Here is a 21,546-nt window from a genome sequence, read left to right as displayed (position 1 = left end):
AAAATAAAAAATAAATTCAAAAAAAGTTTTTTTTTTTTTTCTTTTTTTTTTTTTTTTTTTTTTTTTTAATGAAAATTTCAGCTTCCTCAAGAGGCAGCTAAAACATCCTTTGAATGTTAGAGTTTTTCACTGTAAAACTGGATTTATTTTTTTGGACAAAATTATAGTTTTGTAAAGAAGAATTGGTATATTGGCCTCCCAAAGCCCTACTGTCTGAAATCTTCAAACCTTTAATCATATGGTATTCCCACACAGAGAATTCTGTGGGCTGCAAAGGATGTTACTGCTTGGGTTCCCTAATTCTGCAGGAGGCCTGGACAAACAGAGCAAGATTTCAGCCTATTTCCTTTTTTCCAAGACCTTGGTAGAGGTGGGAATGAAGGAGGCTGTGAACATACGCATGGCCAGTACCGTCTCACTGGGTGAAGACTTAGCTGTGGGATCTGATCAGCTTTGGTGTCTGGCTGCTGCAGGATAAATCCTGGTGCAGAGCTGCCTGCTCTGCTATCTGAGATCACTCACCCCATGTCAGGGCTGCGGAGATGGAGCAGCCAAGGGGTGGGCATGCATTCTCTTCCTCTGACTCTGCTGCGAAGGTGGTAACCTCCAACTAACAGAGGAAAGGCAATAAATAGCTTGGGGGTACTCACATCTCCAGATGCCACAGCTGTTTCCTCCGCCAGCCTCTGGCAGATTCTCATAAGGCCATGTTACATGATCAACCTGCTGGCACACCAGTGAGGACTCTTTCCTGAGCTCTGCAGAGCATTTACAATGCGATAGGACAATCCAGAGGAAAGGTAAAGGGTATCATATGGAGTGAAAAGGAGTACTTCAGGTTCTCTACCATTTTTCTTCATGTTTGAATATGAAAATTAGGTTTTAAAATCAATCAGAATCTGACTGTGCCAAAGAAACCAGAGACTGTGATAAGACTGAAGAGATTATGTCAAAATACATGTGGCTTTGCCTCTTACTATTGTTATATTAAGATCAAAGTTATGGCAAAGATATATTTACTGATTTCCATGGGTCCAGGCTTTCAAATAGCCCTTACAGTAGCAAATGGAACAAGCAATATCCTGAATAATCAAAATTCCAGTGAAAATCACTAGTGTTGCAAGATTCTTTCCATGAAGAGGCAAATGGGCATATAAGCAATGAGTAGATGAGAATTTCTCCAGCTCAGAAGGGCACAATCTGGTTGCTAGCATCTGCAGAGAGGTTCTTTCTCAACAATGAAATAAACTGCAGCAAAACTTACATTGATTTCAAAGTTTGACAGGATTCCTGTTTCTGCCTGAGGTAAGCTAGATCACAAGACCTCAGAATAAAATAGCAGTAGCAGGAATGGATGAGTACTTCTTTTGTTTCTGTCACTGAATTGGTCATGGAGATCAGTAGGAAGCAGACTTAACTGCAGAATGTTTAGTCAGCTCTTTTGCTCCTTCACTCTCCGTGAAGGAGGAGGTGGAATTAAGAACACCTCCCGCATGAAAAAGACTGTACAGAAGGAGTAGGAGGATTTCTCAGACTCCTTAATGGGAAGGGAAAGAACAATTTAGACTGTGGGATAGACAAGAGAGGCTTCTATAACCCTTGGGTATCCAGTGTTTCACCTAAAGTCCAAGCCCAGAAGCATCTTAGTTCTGTTCAGACTACAGCTGTAAACACCTCATGGACATTATTATCAAGTGAGTTCAGTCCAGCTAAATGAACTCCTTACTATTCATGCAGGTCAAGTCAGAATTGTCAAGTATCTACAGGCATCCTAACAGTTACAAGGTTCTGCTAAAGAAGCTCATTAGGCTGTGTGTTTTTGAAAGCTAGAAATGAAGAAATCTCCAGGACAGAGAAATGAGAGCACACCTTTCTAAGCATCCTTTGGAACAGAAGCATTTTTTAAAGTGACAGGGTAGGAAAATTGTCAATGAAGAGTCAACCCTCTCAGCCACATTGCTCTGAGCATACCCTGAAACCATAAAAAAAACCAACAGTCCACACTTTGCTGAAATTCCCTTGCTGCAAGGAAAGGCCTTGTGACAGGAAAGGGCTATGGAATGTGTCCAATAAGGGATTCAGGGACACAGAAAGCTCAGTTTGGCAATACTGACTATTTAGGCACCTGACCTACAGAGTGGAATTCACACTGTGTTGGGATCTGAGGCTTCCTATGTAGGGCAGAAGAAGAGTTTGGTGCTACAGGACACGATCCAAACCTAAGAGCATGTGGTGAAGTTGTGAGTGACCCAGATCACGCAAATGGGGTTTCAGAAATCCTACCCCTCATCACAAGTTAAAGAGCTGCAGCCAGGGCTGCAGAGACCCCTTTATCCACAAAGCCTTGTTGGACATTCAGGCATTGACTCAGGCATAATTTTCTTCTCCTACAGCTAAACTTTCACAGATTTGAGGAAGAGTCACTCTTCCCTTTTAAGTATACGCTGCCACTGCAGATTTTCTGTATAACTAGTGGTTTGAAACCTGCAACAGAACTGGAAACACAGGTTCTGTTTCTTCTTTGATCTGAATAGGCTCATATCTTTAGTCTCCCATACCCCTACAAGGGGTAGGATTTACCCAGCTTCCCATGATCTATGAAGTCCTAGATAGGTTAAACCTCTGCACTTCCCCATAATGTTCTGCTTTTTAGAGTTAACAAGTGCAACATTTGCTGGGTCAGAGAAACAGAACTCAAGACGGGACAGAGCTCTGTGACTTGTTACAGCATTTTTGTTTGAGGGAGGAGTCCATTGAAATCCGATTTCTGCTCTGTTTGTATTTTAAGTTAAATAGGCTCTCAATAAAATGCAGAAGTAATCAATCCTTTAAGAAAGGAACTAAACTGAAGTCTCTGTCCCTTTGATAGCACACAAACTCCAGCAACATTTTTTTTTATACAGTCTTCTGAAAAGCTTGATCCTAGACTTGTGTGCTGCTTTAGGAACAGCTTGCCAGAGGTATTTTGTTCACAGAGGACTGACAGTTCCTAGAACTTTTCGGGTTTAAACTAGGAAAAAACCTCTCAATTTTGGCCCAGGTTGGGTTAATGTTTAGTAACTGCAGTAAAGGCTCCTAGGAATGTTCAGGATAAAATAGTAAGACCTCACACACTGTTCATGTGCCTTCAGATTAGGCTCTTGGATAAATGACTTCAGTTGTCATATTTTAAAGTTTGTGTTTATTCACCTCTGTGAAACACTTTCAGATATATGATGGAAATTACTGAGCACAATTACGAATTTTTATTCATGAGTTAAACAATATATGTGGGTTGTGCAAAATTTTGCATCTGAGAAGGCAAGCTTCTTTAAAAAATACAGATTAAGTGTTAAGGCATATACTGGTAACTGATGAACACAAAAGTGTAAAGCTTCCATTTTACTGATGCATGTTTGAACATGCTAGAAGTATGTAATAACCAAGCCTTGGAGTATAACAATGAAAGGAAAAATTATGTGGTTTTATGTTTTTCATGTTATAGCCATGATGCTATTGTACTAGGCTAATATACTTTAAACACCATATACTCCATTAGGAACTGCTTCTTTGTCAAGATTTTGATCTCTTTTGAATCAATCTATAGCAGCTGTGTGTTGTTTAAAGTACTTTTATTGACTCTTGTATAATTTACTTTCTTTGAACAGCCTGTGTGCTGTAACATTTGATCAAAGAAATAAACGTATATTTTAACAACCCAGTGTAAAGTGCATGCACATTTTAATAACTCTGCAATATAAAATGTAATTATAGTTGTCTATAGATCACACGGGATGATATAAATAAATGGGTTTGAGTTTTTTAAAAATGCAATTCTGTCCAATATATCACAGATTTTCCCTATAACACCACTGCCTATCAAGCCAAAGCCTTAATGAACTGTTTAGAACAGAGATGATGCAACTTCTTTTACTCCTTCATTAACTAGTAACCATCTATAGAAACACTGATAACAAGATCAAGTAAGAAAGACACAACAACCTGAAGTTGTGGATAATTCACCACATTGAAGAACTTGTTGATTGAATCTCTGTTTCAAAGGTGTTTGCTTTTTTGTTTTGTTTGTTGCGTTTTTCTTTTTGTGTGTCTGTGTGTTTGTTTTTTTTTTTTCTTTATCCAAAGAACAATGGGTATTTAAGATTTAACTATATTCAGCAGTTCTGGACTATGAACATTAATTTACATCTGACTGCTAGACTTCTGATTATTAAAATTGTAGAACATAATGCATATGTGTTTGAGTTTTTACAGCCCTGCAGATTTGGTAACATATTAATTTCAGTAATCTTTTATATAAACAAACACATAGAGGCCTCCCTAAATTCATGGCAAATGGAGTCTAATCAATATGAACTACATAATACATAAAGCATGAATGCAAATTTTATAGTACACAAATAAATAATTAATTTATACCTTCTTACTGTAATAAGTAAGAGAAGTCAGCATATTTTGAAGTTTAACAGAACTTTTGTCAGAGCTATGAGAACTGTGGAAAGGCATCTCAATAAGAGATAGTGTTATTTTTGTGCAGTCCAGAGAAGGGGAGGTATGGAGATACTTTGCTTCATGCAAAACAGAAGGCTAAGGTGCTTTGGCCTGAGCAGAAGATTAAAAATGCCAGCTCCCTAGCAGGTGGCATGAAGCAGGCAAAAAAAATCCAGGATTTGATTGACTTTTTATATCCCCAGCTACTCTGGTGATTAAGCTCCTCTTGCACAGTGCCTCTGTTACTCAGGGAAGGGGGTTCTCTCATTGCCAGCTCTCTGAGGTGTGGAAGGGAAGTGGACGATTTTACTTCTCAGTATAGATGCACAAATGCTACTCATAGGGTGAACTATTTAGGCCCCGATTCTGCCCGCCTCACTGACACTGGAACTGCTGCAGACAGAAAGCCATGATTCTGCAGATATTTGCAGGAGCATTCAACTTTTTCCTTGTGAATAGTTTCACTGTCTGAAACAGAACTTCTACGAATCTTTGTAGAAATGAGACCTATTCTAGTATTGCTTACTACAAAAGGTGACAGCATCTATAGAAATTGGTGTCTGTGCTAGGAACCAGAGGGTTTTGAATTTAGTCAGAAGGCTGCCAGTGACCAGTCTAATCTTTAAATCAGGGGTCTAATTAAGTCTGAATGGTGAACTTTACATATCAGGGTTTTTTTTTTTTTTGGCTTTTGATAGCGTAGGGCTCTTTTTAACCAAACACTATGGCTACAGGCCCACATCTGCAAAGACTTATACACTAAAAAAAACCTTTGGTCATATGCAAGCTTATGAAGAACTGTGCATCACTTGCTGATTTTCCTAGAAACTCAGTGCTGCATAATCTACAACACTGGTTTTACAAAGAACAGTTGACGGTTTATGGGAATCCAATAAAATAAAAAGTCTTGAGAGAAAAGAGGGCAAGGTCAGTAGTTTGCATTAAAGGTAGTTGTGAGGTAAGAAAAGATGAGGTATTTCTACACTTGTGATCATTAGTACTGTGTAAGAATCCAGGTAAATAACCACATTTTCTATTTACCTTGCAAAGCAGGGATGTGTCAGTGATGAAAATGAAAAATGGGTTTGCTCACAAAAGCCTTTGTGTCTGGAACATTGCTATAAGTAGCTCACTATCTAGGTTGAAAATGGTAATGCAGGGTAGTGTGTCCTATTTTTCCATGCTTGCAGTGAAGACACAATACGGGAATTCAGCCTTGGTAATTACTAATACACCACACAGACACAATTACACCCTGTGTACTGCATAAAGGAATCACTTGTGGTCTGTCTCCATTACAAGGAGCAGTAGGGGGCCAACATGCAAGAAGACAAAATGCTTTACAAGGAGGAAGGAGACCAGAAGAGTCGATGTACCCAAATACAAGGACCTTGATTCTTTTTGGAGTGATTTAAGTCCCTTTCCATCAATTATCGTCCTTTGTCTCCAGAGTCTTATCACAAGCAGCATTACAGGAACTGAACAAAACAATACTCAGGCTCAAATAACCCTGTGAACTGTGCTGACATTTCCACACCCTGTTGCTGTGTTTGACCAGGTTACTCAGTTTAAAAAAAACCACCAACAAAACACACACACAAAACCTCCAAAAAACTCCATACAGAAAAACAACAAACATTCTTGTTTAAAATAATATGCTCAACCCTTTGTGGTGTCTTTTCTGCTGTCTAGTGTTACTGATACCTCACACTGCAATACCACAATGGTGATGTGATATAAAAACCTCTGCAGCATAAAGCAAGATTGACTCTCTCTAACACGACTGCTTTTCGAATGAGAAGTTCCTGCTTTCTGGGGTTCTTGATAGGTTTATTTTTAAGTTAATTAGAGCCTGCCTCTTGCCATTCCCATCACCTCTACCTTCTAGCTGAAATTTGATTTCCAAATAAATGAAGAATTACAAAAAAAGAAAAAACACATCACACATACATGCATCTAAAGTTTTATTTCTCAGTTAAATAAACCAGCTTTCTACACATTCAGCTCTACTGCTCAGAATCAGAATAATACAGTTTTCTTTCTTATTGGTATGTGAAATTTTGGGGGCAAAATTTTAAGTATGAAATCAATGGAAAGCATCTTTTTTCAAAGGACCTTAGGAAAGTCAGCTATTTTTTGACAGTAAGTTAGCTTCTGTGAAACAAAGCCTTGTCTTTCAGAAAGTGTTTACGATCCATGAGGAAAAAAAATAATAAAAAAAAAATATATAAAAAATTATATATATCCTTGGGCTAAAATGTTTATTGGCAGCTAGGAGTCTGAAGAGAGCAAGTCAGGCCTGTGGTTTTTTGAGGGCACTTTATCATCGCCTGCATTCTCAAAGGGATCTGTGAATGAATAGAGCTGGATTACTCAGCCTTCTATTCCACGCCTATTCCTCTCCATTTTCCTTGGCAAGACTGAGAGCCAAGCTATTTTTAGTTAGGCAGTTTTCTATTTTTAGACAAATATCAGTTAAGAGACATTTGTTAGGAAAAATTTAAAAAAAGAAAAACACAAAAGGGGGAGGGGATGAAGCTTCCCATCTTATATTGTGAAGCAAGCCCTTCAACCTGTAACTCCAGGCGTTTCAGCTGCTTCCAATCTTGGAAAAATAAAGAAAATTCAGAGTTCTGAGATTTAAAAATAAACCTACCCTCTGGCAAAGGGACCAAAATACAACAAGCTGTTACTATGTGAAACAGTGACTACAAAAACAAAGAACATTCTCCAATGACTAGATTGGGATAAAACTTTGGAGCTATTAAGTTGTAAGAATGTTACACAGCCATGAAAGATTTTTCCAGCTTCTCAGCCAGATATATCATGTTTTCGAAAGAAACAGTGATCTGTGAAATAGACCTTGCTCTAAGAAACACAGATTTAAGTTCCCAGTTTGACAAAGAAAGGAACTACGAACTGAGTTTGAAGCACATGTTCTGCACATATTTTTCATCTTTGTCATTGCAACATTTTTACAACACTCCATCCAGAACACTTCCTAAGTTATTAAAATATATATTTAAATTATAAATAAGACAAAACTCCCTCAAAATATACTCCAAAGTAGCTTTTGCTCTACCATCTGGTTCAAAGTGACTTTGCATCTATTTTAATTTTCTCTGTCTATATTATTTTATTCAAGGTATCAGAAAAAAAAAAAAAAGCTGTCAGGTGAGCTATTGCACTTTCATTTGAGATGCATTAAGGTTACAAATTATGTCTCGTGTCTACCAAATCCTTGTTGCAAATAAATCATAGTAGAAGCCTTTTCTTTTTTTTTCCTTTTTTTTTTTCCTTTTTTTTTTTTTTTTTTTTTTTTCTTTACAGAGAAAAAACAAACCAACTCATTGTGCAAGTTTCCTATAGCTGTATTTTTCACATTTTGGATCAATTTGATATATATTTGAAAAAAAATAATAGTGTCAATACTTGACCCTCTACCTAGAGGAAGAAATCCTCTAGGCTTCAAGGCATCAAAAAGTCTATCACTTACTAAATAAACAGCAACAAGATGCTACAAAGTTATCAAGGGGAGCTTAAACAATAGCTTCTGATGGAAAGAGTAAAAAATCTCATGTGGGTAAGAGAGAGGAAGGGAATAAATTGCTATCTATTTGATGTAATAGAGGGACTAATTTGGGCAGTCCCACTGACTGTAACAGCAGTTCCATTGAGGGAGGACTTTGGACAGAATAGAATTGCCTTCTTTTTGTACTAATCATGGTTAGGAAAAACATGGAAAAAAAATCTCATCAGGATATTAGGTTACAAACACATTTTCCAAGGGCTCAAAACTCAGAGTCAACAGAATACAAAAAAAGTCAACAGAATATAACAAAGATGCTGAAGATCTTGAAGCCAATCCTATGATTTTGTCATACATGAGTTTAGCAATAATGGTTTGGCTTATATTTACTAAAAATGAAACAAGAAGTAAGCATTTAAAAAGCCTAAATCATCACCCAGAGGAAATTCTTTAGCCAGTTGACCCTGTCCAATCATCTCCTGGCCCATGGAAACTGGTAACAGTAGCTGTTTGTTTAACAAGCTGGTTTTCAACCAATTTACCAAGGAAATCAATAACGCTATCCCCATTTTACAGATAGGGAAACTGAAGTATTAGGAGGAAATGTGACTTGTCCAAGGTCACACAACAGTATTTGGCAAAGCTATTAATAAAATCCAAGTCTCATGAGTCCTGGTCCAGGGCAGTATCCAATAGACTGTACTGTCTTTAGATCACCCTGAATAACCTTTCTTACATACAAACTTACTTTCTATACTGTCCCAGATCTTCAGCCCATGGTAGCTGAAATAATTCCCCTGATTTCAATGCTGAAGAGCTGAGTTGGTGTGTATTTCACAGCTTGTTTGTATGCAGTATTATGTTATGATGACAAAAGAAAATACACTTATTAAATTAAACAAGCTACAACAGTTGCCTTTCTTTTCCTAAAAAGAGCACATTTAGAGAGTTATATGGGCTTATTTACTACAAATACACAGATAAGAGTCTTAATTGATATGAAGAGGCTTTCAGAATCTAATTAACCTCCCAGCTAGTCATTAGCTCTGTGACCTTTAGAAATAATTGACGGAATTTTTTTCTTCTTCATCTCATTCAGAACTTCCACACCAAGTGGCTAATTCTACATGTGCTATAGGACACACTGCACACCTGTAAGAATTAATGGGATAATGTGCAGCAAGTCCCTCAGCAAAACAGGACTGTGGCATTCCTCCCAGGCACAATATACTTTCACAAGCATGCACTTTTTACTGCCATCCTCATCAACTCCAGCCTTCCAATGTGCTAAAGTTGTGCTAAGTTTTAAGTCTCGAGTTCCTCATGCCTTCAGGAGACTTTGTAGCATTTCATGGTTATTAACACTCCATTGCTGGTCAGATTAAAAGTGATCAGATCTTTCGTTCAAGATAGTTCTTCTACAAACCTGTGGAAGTATCCATTGCTTTCTATCATTAGTTGCATGTTTTCATGATACACATTTTTTTAATAGCAAAATACCTTTTTTAACAAGTAATAACACACACACCAAAGAAAAGTCTGAATTTCACCATCCTATAGGCCTTGGTATTACTTAGCATCTTAACATTAAGGTCTGTAAAGATCTATGTGTGTCTTGTAAAACACACAGAATGTGCAATCTGCAGGGAGAATTTCACATGTCCATATGCTTACTTCTTCCCCTTGCATGAAAATGCTGCTTGAAATGGTACTCATCTCTCTTGCTATCCTCAGTTCATTCTACATCACCAAATACAGGAGCCCACTAGTGAAGGGAAAATACTCTGCCAACAGTAAATTTATCAGCAGCTACTACAGCAATTAAGATGCATGGCTCTATGCAAAACAAATCAAAAAGACAATGTTAGATCCTGAATATTGAGGAAAAACAAGATATAATTTGTAAATTATTTTAAAATGTGACACACTATTGTAAATTAGAAGTACTGATTTCCCATGGTCAACCAGCAACTCCATCACAATGGCCCTAAGGTAATTAAAGTCCTCTAAAGCAGCTCAGGCTGATATGTGATAAAGTCTTCAGTACCACTAAAATCAAGAGTGCATCCAATGCAAGTTTCTTCAAACATACCCAATTTCAGTGAGAAAGGAAAGGGAAAAAAGGATAAAGGGGCATCAGGTGTAACAGAAAAGTGTTCCCTAATGGGAAGACTAACATAGCAGCTGGTGAGACAAGAGACAAAGGAAAGCACAACTTAATGACACTTTCAGGGGCAGGAAGACAGAAAAAGGATTACGTACTTGACTGCAGTGGGCAAAAGATTAAGAAGGAAGAAGCTGAGGATGAGTTGAATCTCAGAAATGGATAAAAATGGTCCCCGGCATGAGAGGTATAAACATTGTTTGATGGAAACAGGATTGACATATCTTACATGAAAAGTCATATTACCATATCATCATCATATTCTTTTGCTGCCTGTTCTTACTGTGCCATATCTGAAATAGGGCTGTAAATACTTTGAGTGGGGACTTGCTACTGTGCATTAAAACACAGTAAAATTGGAAGAGTGAGTGGAGAGGCAGGAGAAAGGGCATAGTATGCTTGATAAGTATTCAGGTGAAAAAAACCCAACCCATGACATAAAAAAACACACACAGAGTGAGGAAATGTACAGCTGAGAAGTCAAACAAGGTAAGGTTTTATTGGAGCAGAGGGTATGACAGTATATTGCAGGAGATGACATCTTTATGTAAAAACAAAATAAAATAAAGCAAAAAAACCCAAAGCAAAACAACAAGAGAGACAGAAAAAGGGTTAGTTGAAGCCAGTTGCCAGTAAAGGACAGAGCCAAAGGCAGATTGCAAGAGAGGTATTTCAGAAAAGGAAAAGACACTGAGGTCATGGAAGAGTTCTATTGTAAGATAAAAGACAGCTGCAAAGATCATGGGCATGTGTGTGCACCCATGCAAATTGGCAGTTTTAAGTAGTGAACTTTACACAATTCAGAGAAGATTTGGTGGGTGATCAGCACTGATAACATAGAACCTCAGTTAGCAGAGGAAAATGGAGGAAGTTTGGGTTCCTCTTTTGAGTCTGCCAGTGATTAGTGGTATGGCTGAGGGGAACTGAGGAGGTGGATGTTTGTTGGTCAGAAAAAAGGAAGATATTGTAAATGGGTTGAAGGGGCTGACCTAGTCAGAGAACTTGTGTTTAAGGTAGAGACCACTGAATCAGCAGAGAAGTAGGAGCTACTTGGAGACAGAGGGACAGTAAGAGCAGCCAGGTCAAAGAAACTGATAGATTTGGGGCTTTAAAAGAGCTGAAAGATGACAGTGTGGTGATTTGTGGAGGAATGATTTATGTGCATGCAGAGCAAGGAGCAACGTTTTAGCCTCAGTGTCTAAAAAACAGAATCAAAACCAGGACTTAGTAAAAACTCAGTAGAGGTCTGCTAAAGCTGAGAGAGTAGTTGATGCCTTGACATGAAAGAAGTGACAAGGAAGAAGGGACTGCAAGAGAGAAAACAGGCAGGAAGTTTCACCTTAAATCAGCAAAGGCTTGATGGCCTAGTTGATGAACAATGGCAGATTACTGTAATGTGGTCAGAATTGTAATCACATCTGGAGCCGGGATGCAAAATATTTCCCTGTATTTCTACTCTGAATTACACCCCCTACAATCAAATGATGATGTCCTTTCCGAGCTCCTAAGCAGTGGGCTTACAGTGCTCTGGGCACTTGATTCTAATCACTCACAGTAGTGTGGCAGTGAAATATCACTGAAATTAGTGTGTTACATCCGCTTCTCTTTTACAGAAACAAGGAGAGGATCTGCTCTCCTTTTAAGTAAATGCAAAAAATGGATAATGCATGTAACTGTTGTACAACTCTGACATTTACTTTTCCCCATTTCCTCAGTGCCATCAGAAAATTATTGCCTAGTCCTATACAGTTATGTTGATAATGCTAAACAAAAACCCCCAAAGGTAATTTATTTCTTTTTTTTCTTGACACAGCAGACAGGAACTGGATGTATTAACAAACGTCTAAGGGCAGATTGGATGTCTAGTTGTAAAAAATGCTACTTAAGTTCCAAAGACTGTGCACCAAATGCCACAGGATTTTGTAATAAGAGAAAATGTAATCCCATTTTAAAGTAAAGAATTACAAATCTAGTAATTATATCACAGGATTTTAAATGACAACTGCTGAATATATTGTTGTTGGTCTTTACACATAGCACTTGAAAGCTACATAAAGATGAAATTAATGTTTTTTTTCCTCAGTGTTGAAGGAATCCTGCACTGGTTCTGTTATTCCTTAAAATAAGTTACTATGTCAAGCAACCAACATGCCCTTTTTAACAGAAACAAACTCGAATGAACAACTGCGGTGTGAGTGGTTTGGTGGATGAGGACATGAAGGCTTCAGTTCTAAGAATCCAGATAACTCTAAACAGAAGTCTCAGAATGAACTCCATCCCCCCCTCAAAAAAACCTAATACATATCGTAAAGCCTCCACACAGTTTTTTTGTAAGATTCACAATAATTGGCACTATTGCTTAAAATGGATAAACTTGAGTATTGAATGCAAATATTTTCTCCTTCATGAGTGCACATTGACTTTCAGTTACCTCCGGATGTTGTATTTACCAGGTAATAACTGAGATGCATTAAGTTGGTAGATAATTTTTGTGATCTAAAGAACTCAGATATCCTGAATTGCACATTAATCCACTGCATTTTGAAAGGGATAACTGGAAAAGACCATCTCTGTTATTTTGTTTATTTGTAAATAAAATTAATACATGTGTAAAGAAAGTATAAGCTATTTGTTTAAATCATTAAGTCAAAATAGCTCAAAGACTAACAGTAACTGAACTTCAGAATTCTCTTAATATTAAGCCACTCCATTTTACAGTATAACAGATGTAATCAGATTGTATAAGTTGGATAGGACCATATTGCTTGATTTGCAGTCATACAAGTACTAACGTTTATGTAAAATATTTTTTCCCTTGAAAAACAGTGTAATGTTTGTTAGAAGTATGACACTTGGTGTCTTCTGATACTTCAAGTAACAAATTACAGCCTGAAGACTCATTCCTTCAGAAATGCTAAATATAATTAATCCTAGTAATTAAATGGAAAAAATTTGCTTAATAAAATTATCAGCTTTAGCAAGACCTACAAGAAAATTAATGTAATTTTTCCATCTGAATAGCAGTGGTTTAACTAAAAAGTATTTAACTATGTATTAGAGACCTACTCTTTTGATTTTCTTTAAATATATTGTTCAAAGAAGTCAAACCACATTCTAATGCCTGATTACACAGTTCTACCAAATCCAAAAAGCAACTAAATAGTTAATATTATGCTGAATGTGCACACAATTTGGATTCTAAATTAAAGACCTCTATACGGTTGACAGTTATATTTCACATTTTCATAAATCTACCTAAAAAGTTTTCTTTCTCTAACACTGTGCAGAAATCTGTGAGCACAGCTATGCCCTTTTCTTCTGCTGAAATATAGATATTGAACAGTCATTTAGTAGAAAATTATCAGATTTAATAATACTGTCTGATTCTCAGCTGCTGTTGATTGCTCTGGAAGAACAAGATTAAAAACTTGTAAGTGTGACATCTAGCTGTCTGAAAGTGAAAAAAAAAAATGGGCTCCTTACAAGGAAAATATGTGTAATGTAGTCAGTTTAACTGATCAATTTAAATATTTAAATGTGTCACAGATTTATATCCTGTACCTAAAAATATATCCATACTACACCAAGAGTCAAGCCATTTCTCAAATGGCATACTTCCATGGGCCCTGTTCCTCTCTTGTAACTGTTATGTTAATTATCAAGTAAAGGCATGATAACTTGAAACTCTTGTTCAAAACCTATACCCTGCACTCCATCGATCCTGAAATGGTACTGGCACTGTCGTGGCTTAAGTATTTAGCATTACAGGCAGAATATTGAAAAACCTAACAGCAAAATGATTGAATGACTGAATTCAGGGCTGACAGAAAATATGAAAAAACAAATACGGAAAAACTGTAACCACGCAGCTAATTTGGCCTTTTCTGCCTATTGTTAGATCACTCAATTTAACTTGCTTTAACTTACTGCTTCTTTCAGTTGCCTACTTTTACTTGGCTTCTTCTAGAGGAGCAAAAAGAGGTGGTCACCAAATTTTCAGTATAGCCATAAAATTATATATTTGCATGCAAAATTGCCCATCAGCTTATCCAAACTGGCCCACTATCTTTGCAGAAAAGGGACTTTGTTGGTGCAGAGAGTGCTCTTACTGAAAATCTTGGAGTTACAACAAAATAGACATGATTTTAAGCTTTATATTTCCACTCAATTTTATTGAAAAACTATAGTTCTCATGATCAAAAGTATTCATTCATTGTGAAGCAAGTAATAAATCCTTAACTGCTGGCTTACTCACCTATTCCCACAAGAAAACCTGCAGGAAGAGGTAAAGATATCACAGGAAATTTTTCCTGCCAAGAATATTCTGGCTTTTTGCCACTCAAAGAGGACAGGACATTATTCTGGGGACAGAATTTGAATTCTGCTGGACAGAACATGGGCTTACCAGAGCTAGGTCACAGGAAAGGCTTCATGTCTATACAGGAGATTTGAAGTAAGAAAGGAAAAGAGATGATGGAGAGGAGGAAGAAATAATGTACTTTCCTCTTAGTCTTAACTCACATAAATTTTTGTTCTGCTGTCAGAACCTCATACTCTCCTAACAAGGGAGAACATCTGCCGGGAGATCACGAAGGAAGCGAAACAATATCATCCTATATGTTTACATAAGGATAGACAGAAAAGGGATATGAATTTCTTGGTTGCAATCTTTGCTAATCTATGGTGATGTTGACTGCAACATCTTGTAAAAAGTATAATGATGTTTATTCTATAGTATTTTTTCTCCAACACAAATATTTCATATGCAATTTACAACCCTATTTTCTTCCAACGATAGTCTCAAATACGTGGCTAACCCAGGTGAAGCTTCCAAAATCACCAAAGTCTCGTTTTAGACAACATCCAGATTATATAAAAATATGAAACTAATACCTTTAAAAAGATCTGAAGGAATCTAAGTCTATAGGCCAAGGTATTCAGAAGCATTTATGAATAAATTTCAACTGCTCTTCAAGAGAGGACCTCAACCTTCCAATAGCTTTTAAAATAATACTGTTATATGTTTAATCATTTAGATGCTTTGAAAATAAGATTTATGTAAGTTATCGAAGCAATTTTTTATATAGTACTCTGAATGTTTTGTTATTACAACAAAATCACTCAAAGCTTCATATATTTTGCATGTGATTATAAAGTAAGCTGACTTATCTGCAAATATTATAAGCTGAAAATTTTAAATCCTGAATTTTAATTAATAATTTTCAGTAATTGGAAATACAAATTTTCCTATATGTTTGTTGTGGCTTTTATTTTTTTATTTTTTATTTTTTAATTACAAGATGTCTCCTCTGTTCTGATGGTGTTGGTTTGATACTGCTATTATTATATAAAGGTAGCATTCTGTGTGAGAGAGCTGAAACATTTGTCATAGTAAGTAAACTGCACATGCATTTTGTGAAACCTCCTTCCTTTGTAAATAATAAAAAATGAAACAAGTCAATTAGATGCCATAAAGCAGCGATTCTAGATCTTTCTTCCATGTTTTTTACAGTATATTTTTTTTGGTTCCTCATGGATGGAGTACATTAAAACTGTTGGAGTAAGGGGACAAGGCACATTGTGCTTTCTGGAGAGCACATCACTGGCAGTGACTAGGAGACAACAGGCAGATTCAGCTAGGAGGAAGTGGTCCAGGTGTGTAGAGGACTGATGGGAAAAAGGGACAAAGCACTACAGAATGTGGGACAATAGGGAGGCAGTGATCCCATTGCAGGGTTTTTGCAGAGCGTGTGAGACTCAGGAGGATAAAACTTAAGGCTCACAAAAGACTTGGATTCCCTCCAGTCTCTACTGCACCACCCCCAAGCTCTGCTGCTCCTATTCTTCTCTCCTGCTGCTATGGCACCTCCTGGGTACGCTCTACAACCCTTAAGAAAGAAGATCAGGCCTCTCACTTTGAGTACTTCTGCCTCAGAGCAAAGTGAAAACAGAATCCGCCCAGAACATGAGATCTTACCTCAACAATATCTGAATTCGTTCGACTCTCATGTGGCTCATTGTACTCGGTATATTTCAGCAACACCTTATCCATATCAGTGCTGGCATACTGGAATAATTTGTTGGTGCTGTTGAAGATGATCAGAGCAATCTCACAGTCACACAGAACACTCAGCTCATAAGCCTTCTTCATTAACCCAAATTTCCTCTTCGTAAATGTCACCTGGAGGAAAAAAAAAGAGAAAAAAGTCCATCAAAAAAATCCCCAAGCTGGTCTTTGTAGCCTTTCTTTTTTTGGAAATGTGTGATTGCTGTAGTCTTTGAATTTAAAAAGTATAAGTGCATAAGTATAGATATAGTTCCAAACCAGAATGCATGTGTGTGTTATGAAAGTGATGAAATTACCAAATTCTGGCTGCACAAAACTCAAGATACAGGTAAAGAGCATTTTCATTAAGTAGCACTATGAAGTGTTGCTATTGCATCTTTCTCTATAAATTTTAAATTCATATACTCTTTATATGGTGTGCACCTTTCCCATCAATATTCTAAAACTGCACCTTGGAATTTAAAACTGTACCTCAGATTTACAGCTGGAAATAGTTCATATTTTGGCAGTCAGTTCTTATTATTGAGAATTACTGACTTTGATTCCATGTCCCAAAACTCCTGCTGGATTTTTAATTAAAAAATTATTTCATACAGCATTTAAGCTGTGTAAAAGAGATACATTGCTCAAATAAACATCCTCACAATAATTTTGAAGAAATATCTCGTGTTAAAAGTTCAAACACCCAAGTGACAAATGAGAATTTATAATCTGAATAAAAAGCAAACAAGGCTGACCAGCAACAAATATCACCTTAGAAACAGTCTTTTCCAAACATATATGCAGCATACATTATTTCATTTCAGGTTAGACGCTTAGAAATATGAACTTGCATTTTTTAGTATAAAGGACTTTGGGTCATACCACATAGGAAAAATAGGGATGTGTGTTTAAGTTCTCTGTAGGTCAGCTAATGCCCTGACACCATGCAAAACCTGCACAGTATGAAAAATATTGCTACTCTGTACTAAACTTTAATTTCTCACAGAGACTGTTCTGACAATGAAAAGACCTGTACATTTTGAAATACATTGTTTGTTTGTTTGTTTGTTTCCTTTTCTGCACTAACTTACAAGTTCCTGTAAGACATGTGACTCAAAATAAAAAACTACCATGAAATGTTCAAGCTAATTGTATGGTAGAATTTTTCTACTTTTGTTACTTCATAAATTAAATTTCCATTAAGTGTATACAATGACTATGATTTATTTATTTTTTTTACACCTACATCTTTTATCATATAATTTTCAGTGACAATGATTTTTAAGACAAAAATACTGTTCTGATAGTAGTCAAGGTGTTTGACACGTCAAGGACAGGCATGCAATGCACTTATAGTCCTGCCTAATCCTGCACTTGTTGCTCCATTCTTTAATACCCTTAAGCAGTAGAACCTCTGAACTTTAGTGCTGAGGCAAGAAGATTCTCCTGTACGTGGTTCATATGGCTGCTGTTTTATCTTGTCACACTCCTAATGCAAGTTAATGCTAACTGCAACCCTAGACTACCTTAAAATCCCAGCACATCAAGGCATGGAAAATGTGACATTTAAGTATTGCTAATCCCTATTTGCTAGTCCATCTCAGAAACATGAGGCTCTGTGCCAAAACTATGAACATTTATTCTCCCAAATGCATACTAAATGTTATTCTTTTTATTGTCATTTCAATCTCTATAGCCCCTGTCAACGTACTGTTAAGAAAAGATGAATTGCCACTAAATATTGTTATTCAAGCATTTAAAAAACATTTTCACAGTACTGCTATCTATTAAGCATAATTGATACAAAGTTACTTTTTTTTTTTTTTTTTTGTCTGTCTCAATGGTTTTTGATATTTGGAATGCTTAATGTGACAGGTAACAACACTTCATTCAAATTCTAAAAAGAACCCTCATCTTTCAAATACTCTTTTAATGTTTTCTCTGATTACAGAAAATTGCAATACATTTGTTGAAGTATACATATCTATATATAGAGAGAGATATATAAGCATGTCTTAGAAAAAGCTAAACACACAGAAAACAAAATGTACTAACTCAACATATTTTTCTGCATCTAAAATGTCTTTCAATCAACCTCTTGACCACAGGGCTGTAGGTGGAGTGTCTCTGTACAGTATGGTTTCTGTTGCACAGAAACCTCAGAATTTAGCATGTTGCAGCTTCTTACCATCAAAGCACACTCCAGTACAGAAATATCTTTAAAGCCACTGTTTGCATTTACTCTTAGGTGCTCCTGAACATTTAGAATAACCACACAGCTGTGCTGCACAGCACATACTTATTTCATAATACTTATCACCAGAATGACAGTGGTTAGAGTTCCTTTTTGTGGAAAGTGAAAAAAAAAATCCAGCTAGATTTTTTTTCCTTCTCCTTAAAACATAATCTTAATTGCTCAAAATTTGTTTTGTTTTTAACTCTTTGATCTTTCTAACGTTTTCTAAATCTTTCAGATAATGCTTTCTACAAATGGTGGTAAGTGCATTAAAAACAATTGTATCCATGATTGTTTCTGTGGTGATCTAGAATATTAAATTTTTTTAAAAAATACGCCTTTCATGATGGCTTACCTTTACATGTATGTATTACATATATATGCTACACATATATATATAAATTTATCCTGTGTTTACAACAGTTTGTGGATAATATATATTTCAGAGATATTGTATTTTACAATGACAGTGTGAGAACTGGGGAGAATGGGGGTGGAGTGGAGGGAGGAAGTGGATCAGATAAAAGACCAGCATTCAACTGTCTTTAAAAACTTTTAAGCATGTGTATATAAAGCACAAGGTTTGAATCACTGACAGTTTTTAATCACTGTTATGAGTTACTTTTATGATGAGTTTTTATGTATTGCAAAAAGAGCAATGTGCAGAGTTTACCCCTGAAACATACAAAAAAATAACCTAATTCCATCTCTTTGTATTAACCAAAAACCTCCTAATATATTACTGTCTGTCTTATTCTTGTAGTTATTTTACTTATTTAAAGGTTATTTTTAAAAATTTCAGAGGCAAACTGCCCTCATAATAGGAATGGTGGTACTGAGAGGGTAGATTACTGAAGCATTTTTGTATATGAAATATTACAAATGCTGATGACTGCGCAGGCTGTGAGAAAAGCAAATGCTGCTCTCACCTATGGTAAAAACTGAAATAAACCCCAACGAAACCCTAACAGTGAAGTAGCCAGCTTCCAACTTCCTTGACATAAATCAAGGTGAGATTTTTGTACATTTTGGATTAAATTCTAACCAAAGGTGGAGCCCACTGTATGTGCTCAAGGAAAGACATTGACAAAAGATTGTTAAAAGGACTTTTTTCCACTTCAACTATGTCTCTTCTTTAATACCATGGAAACACCTCAACTTGCTCTTCATGCATAAAGCTGCAAAAATCTTCTGAGAGGTGGTTCATGGACAAGACCTTGCAATGAGTGGGGCTGCAGACAGCCTGAATTCAAGCCTGCATAGTACACACTGTGATATGCTCCATTTAGAGGGTAGTTTGGACAAGCGCACACTTCCTTGTTTAATCGCTAGTAAGTAAAACTTACTTAGACTAAATAAACTAGAAGGTAATGTTGCTTTGTTGTGAGTATAAATTCTTCCATGCCCTGAAATTTAAATTTAAATATGTGTGTGTGTAAATGGTTGTAGTGGCCACTGCTAATAGTCTTTATTTAGCTAATTTTTTTACAACAATTATGTGCTTCTTACAGATGTTAATACATCGGTGGAGGAACAGAAGCAGCTATAAATAATCCCACTAAATGAATAAAGCCTTCAGGCTACATTCTTTATCTTTGTCATGTTTTCTTCTGTATTTTTGGGTGGGAATGGTTTGGACTTATTTTATTTTAGCTTATTTTTAGCTTTAATTCAGGTTCTTCTAGTACTTTTCCTGAAATCTCATCTACTCCACGAGGCCGAGTGGTAACAGCACTCCGTATTTGTCACTAACAGCCACAGCATATGTGCTAACACTCTGTGTTTTAAACGCAGCAGTCCTGTGATTTTTCAAGCAATTCAGTCCAGTCAGAGGCAAAATATAAGCATTCCCCTTGTGTCTTCCTATTTTGATTATAAACGTATATATCTGCTGACACAGGAAAACAAAACAAACAGGGAATTTGCACCTAGTGCCTCCCATTTGCATCTCCTGCTGTTAAACGCGTATGAGTGATTACTGAAAATCAGGGACCACTGATGCACAGAAGCTTCTGATAGAGCCACTGCCAGGTCAAGAATAAATATTATTGTGCTTGTTCTTATTTCATCTCTGATACAGGGACTAGCACAACTGTGTGGTAGATAGGATGCATGTGACAAATACGAGCTGCTCCACAAGCAATCTATCCAACTTCAAACATAATAAATTCAAGTTGTCCATGTGGAAACCGAAGGGCTCTTGACTAAAATGTCACTAACAACAGGCAGCTAATCCTATCATATACTGAAATCCCAAACTACTACTGGAGAGGCAAGAGCTCTTGCCATATTCTCTCTTCCCCTTCCTCCTATTTGATTTTTATTTAGATCTGTTTGTCATATGAAGACGCCTGGCTGCCTGGTTATCTTTACATTAACCCTCAGTGGGACTGGGAAGTAGCACCAGTGCAGGATTCACTCCAAACAAACCTTCCTTTATGCAGTAGCCGGGCATGCCATATTAAATGAAAGACCCTTTAAAGAGCAGCCTGCTTCCATGTTCTTATAACCCTCCAGCATAATTTACAGGGAGGAGACAGCAGTGATTTGTGCTGGTAAAAGAGCTATTGTCCCAGAAAGCCTCAAGCATATTGAGCTAGAACTTGCTGAATAGTCCAGATAAAGAGCAGTTCTAAGCAGGATGCCCTAAAATGATAGCTATGAAAAATAAAATGTTCATGATAAATCTTATAAAAAAGGAGGTTTTGTACTTGTGTGTTACACCCTCTTTTTAGTATATTAGTACATAAATAACAGATCAAATACTTGAAATAGTGATGTAATTCAGTCTGCCCAAATCCAACACATGAAGGTGGGTCTCATACAATTTTCTTCTTTGTAAGTAAAAAGAAGAGAAATGGAAGATGTGTTAGTTAACAGATGAGATAGGAGCTCAGAAATCAGACAGTATCAATGTACTTCCCACTTTAACTGAGAAGTTAAGATCTAGAAGCAGAGTTGCAAGGATAATGGTTAATCTCTGATACTTCATTTCCTTTTGTTGAATCAGAGAGATAAAATGAAGTCCATTATGTACAGACATACAGATACGTATGTATTTTTGGCAATCCACCCCCCCC

At 36.6% G+C, this 21,546-nt stretch overlaps 1 protein-coding gene across 5 annotated transcripts in view; it reads right to left on the bottom strand.

The window, feature by feature from the left end:
* MEF2C (myocyte enhancer factor 2C) overlaps positions 1-21,546 on the bottom strand; it is a 122,969-nt gene that overhangs the window by 47,619 nt on the left and 53,804 nt on the right. For all 5 annotated transcript variants that reach the window (XM_009997827.1, XM_009997826.1, XM_009997828.1 and 2 more), the window contains one exon: positions 16,159-16,362. In XM_009997827.1, the coding sequence (XP_009996129.1) occupies positions 16,159-16,362 (204 nt within the window). The remainder of the gene's footprint in view (positions 1-16,158; positions 16,363-21,546) is intronic.

Source organism: Chaetura pelagica, unplaced genomic scaffold (genome assembly GCF_000747805.2).
Source record: "Chaetura pelagica isolate M959 unplaced genomic scaffold, ChaPel_1.0 scaffold84, whole genome shotgun sequence".
NCBI lineage: Eukaryota > Metazoa > Chordata > Aves > Apodiformes > Apodidae > Chaetura > Chaetura pelagica.
The sequence above is the reverse complement of the archived record's forward strand: the minus strand, read 5'-3'. Positions and strand labels throughout refer to the sequence as shown.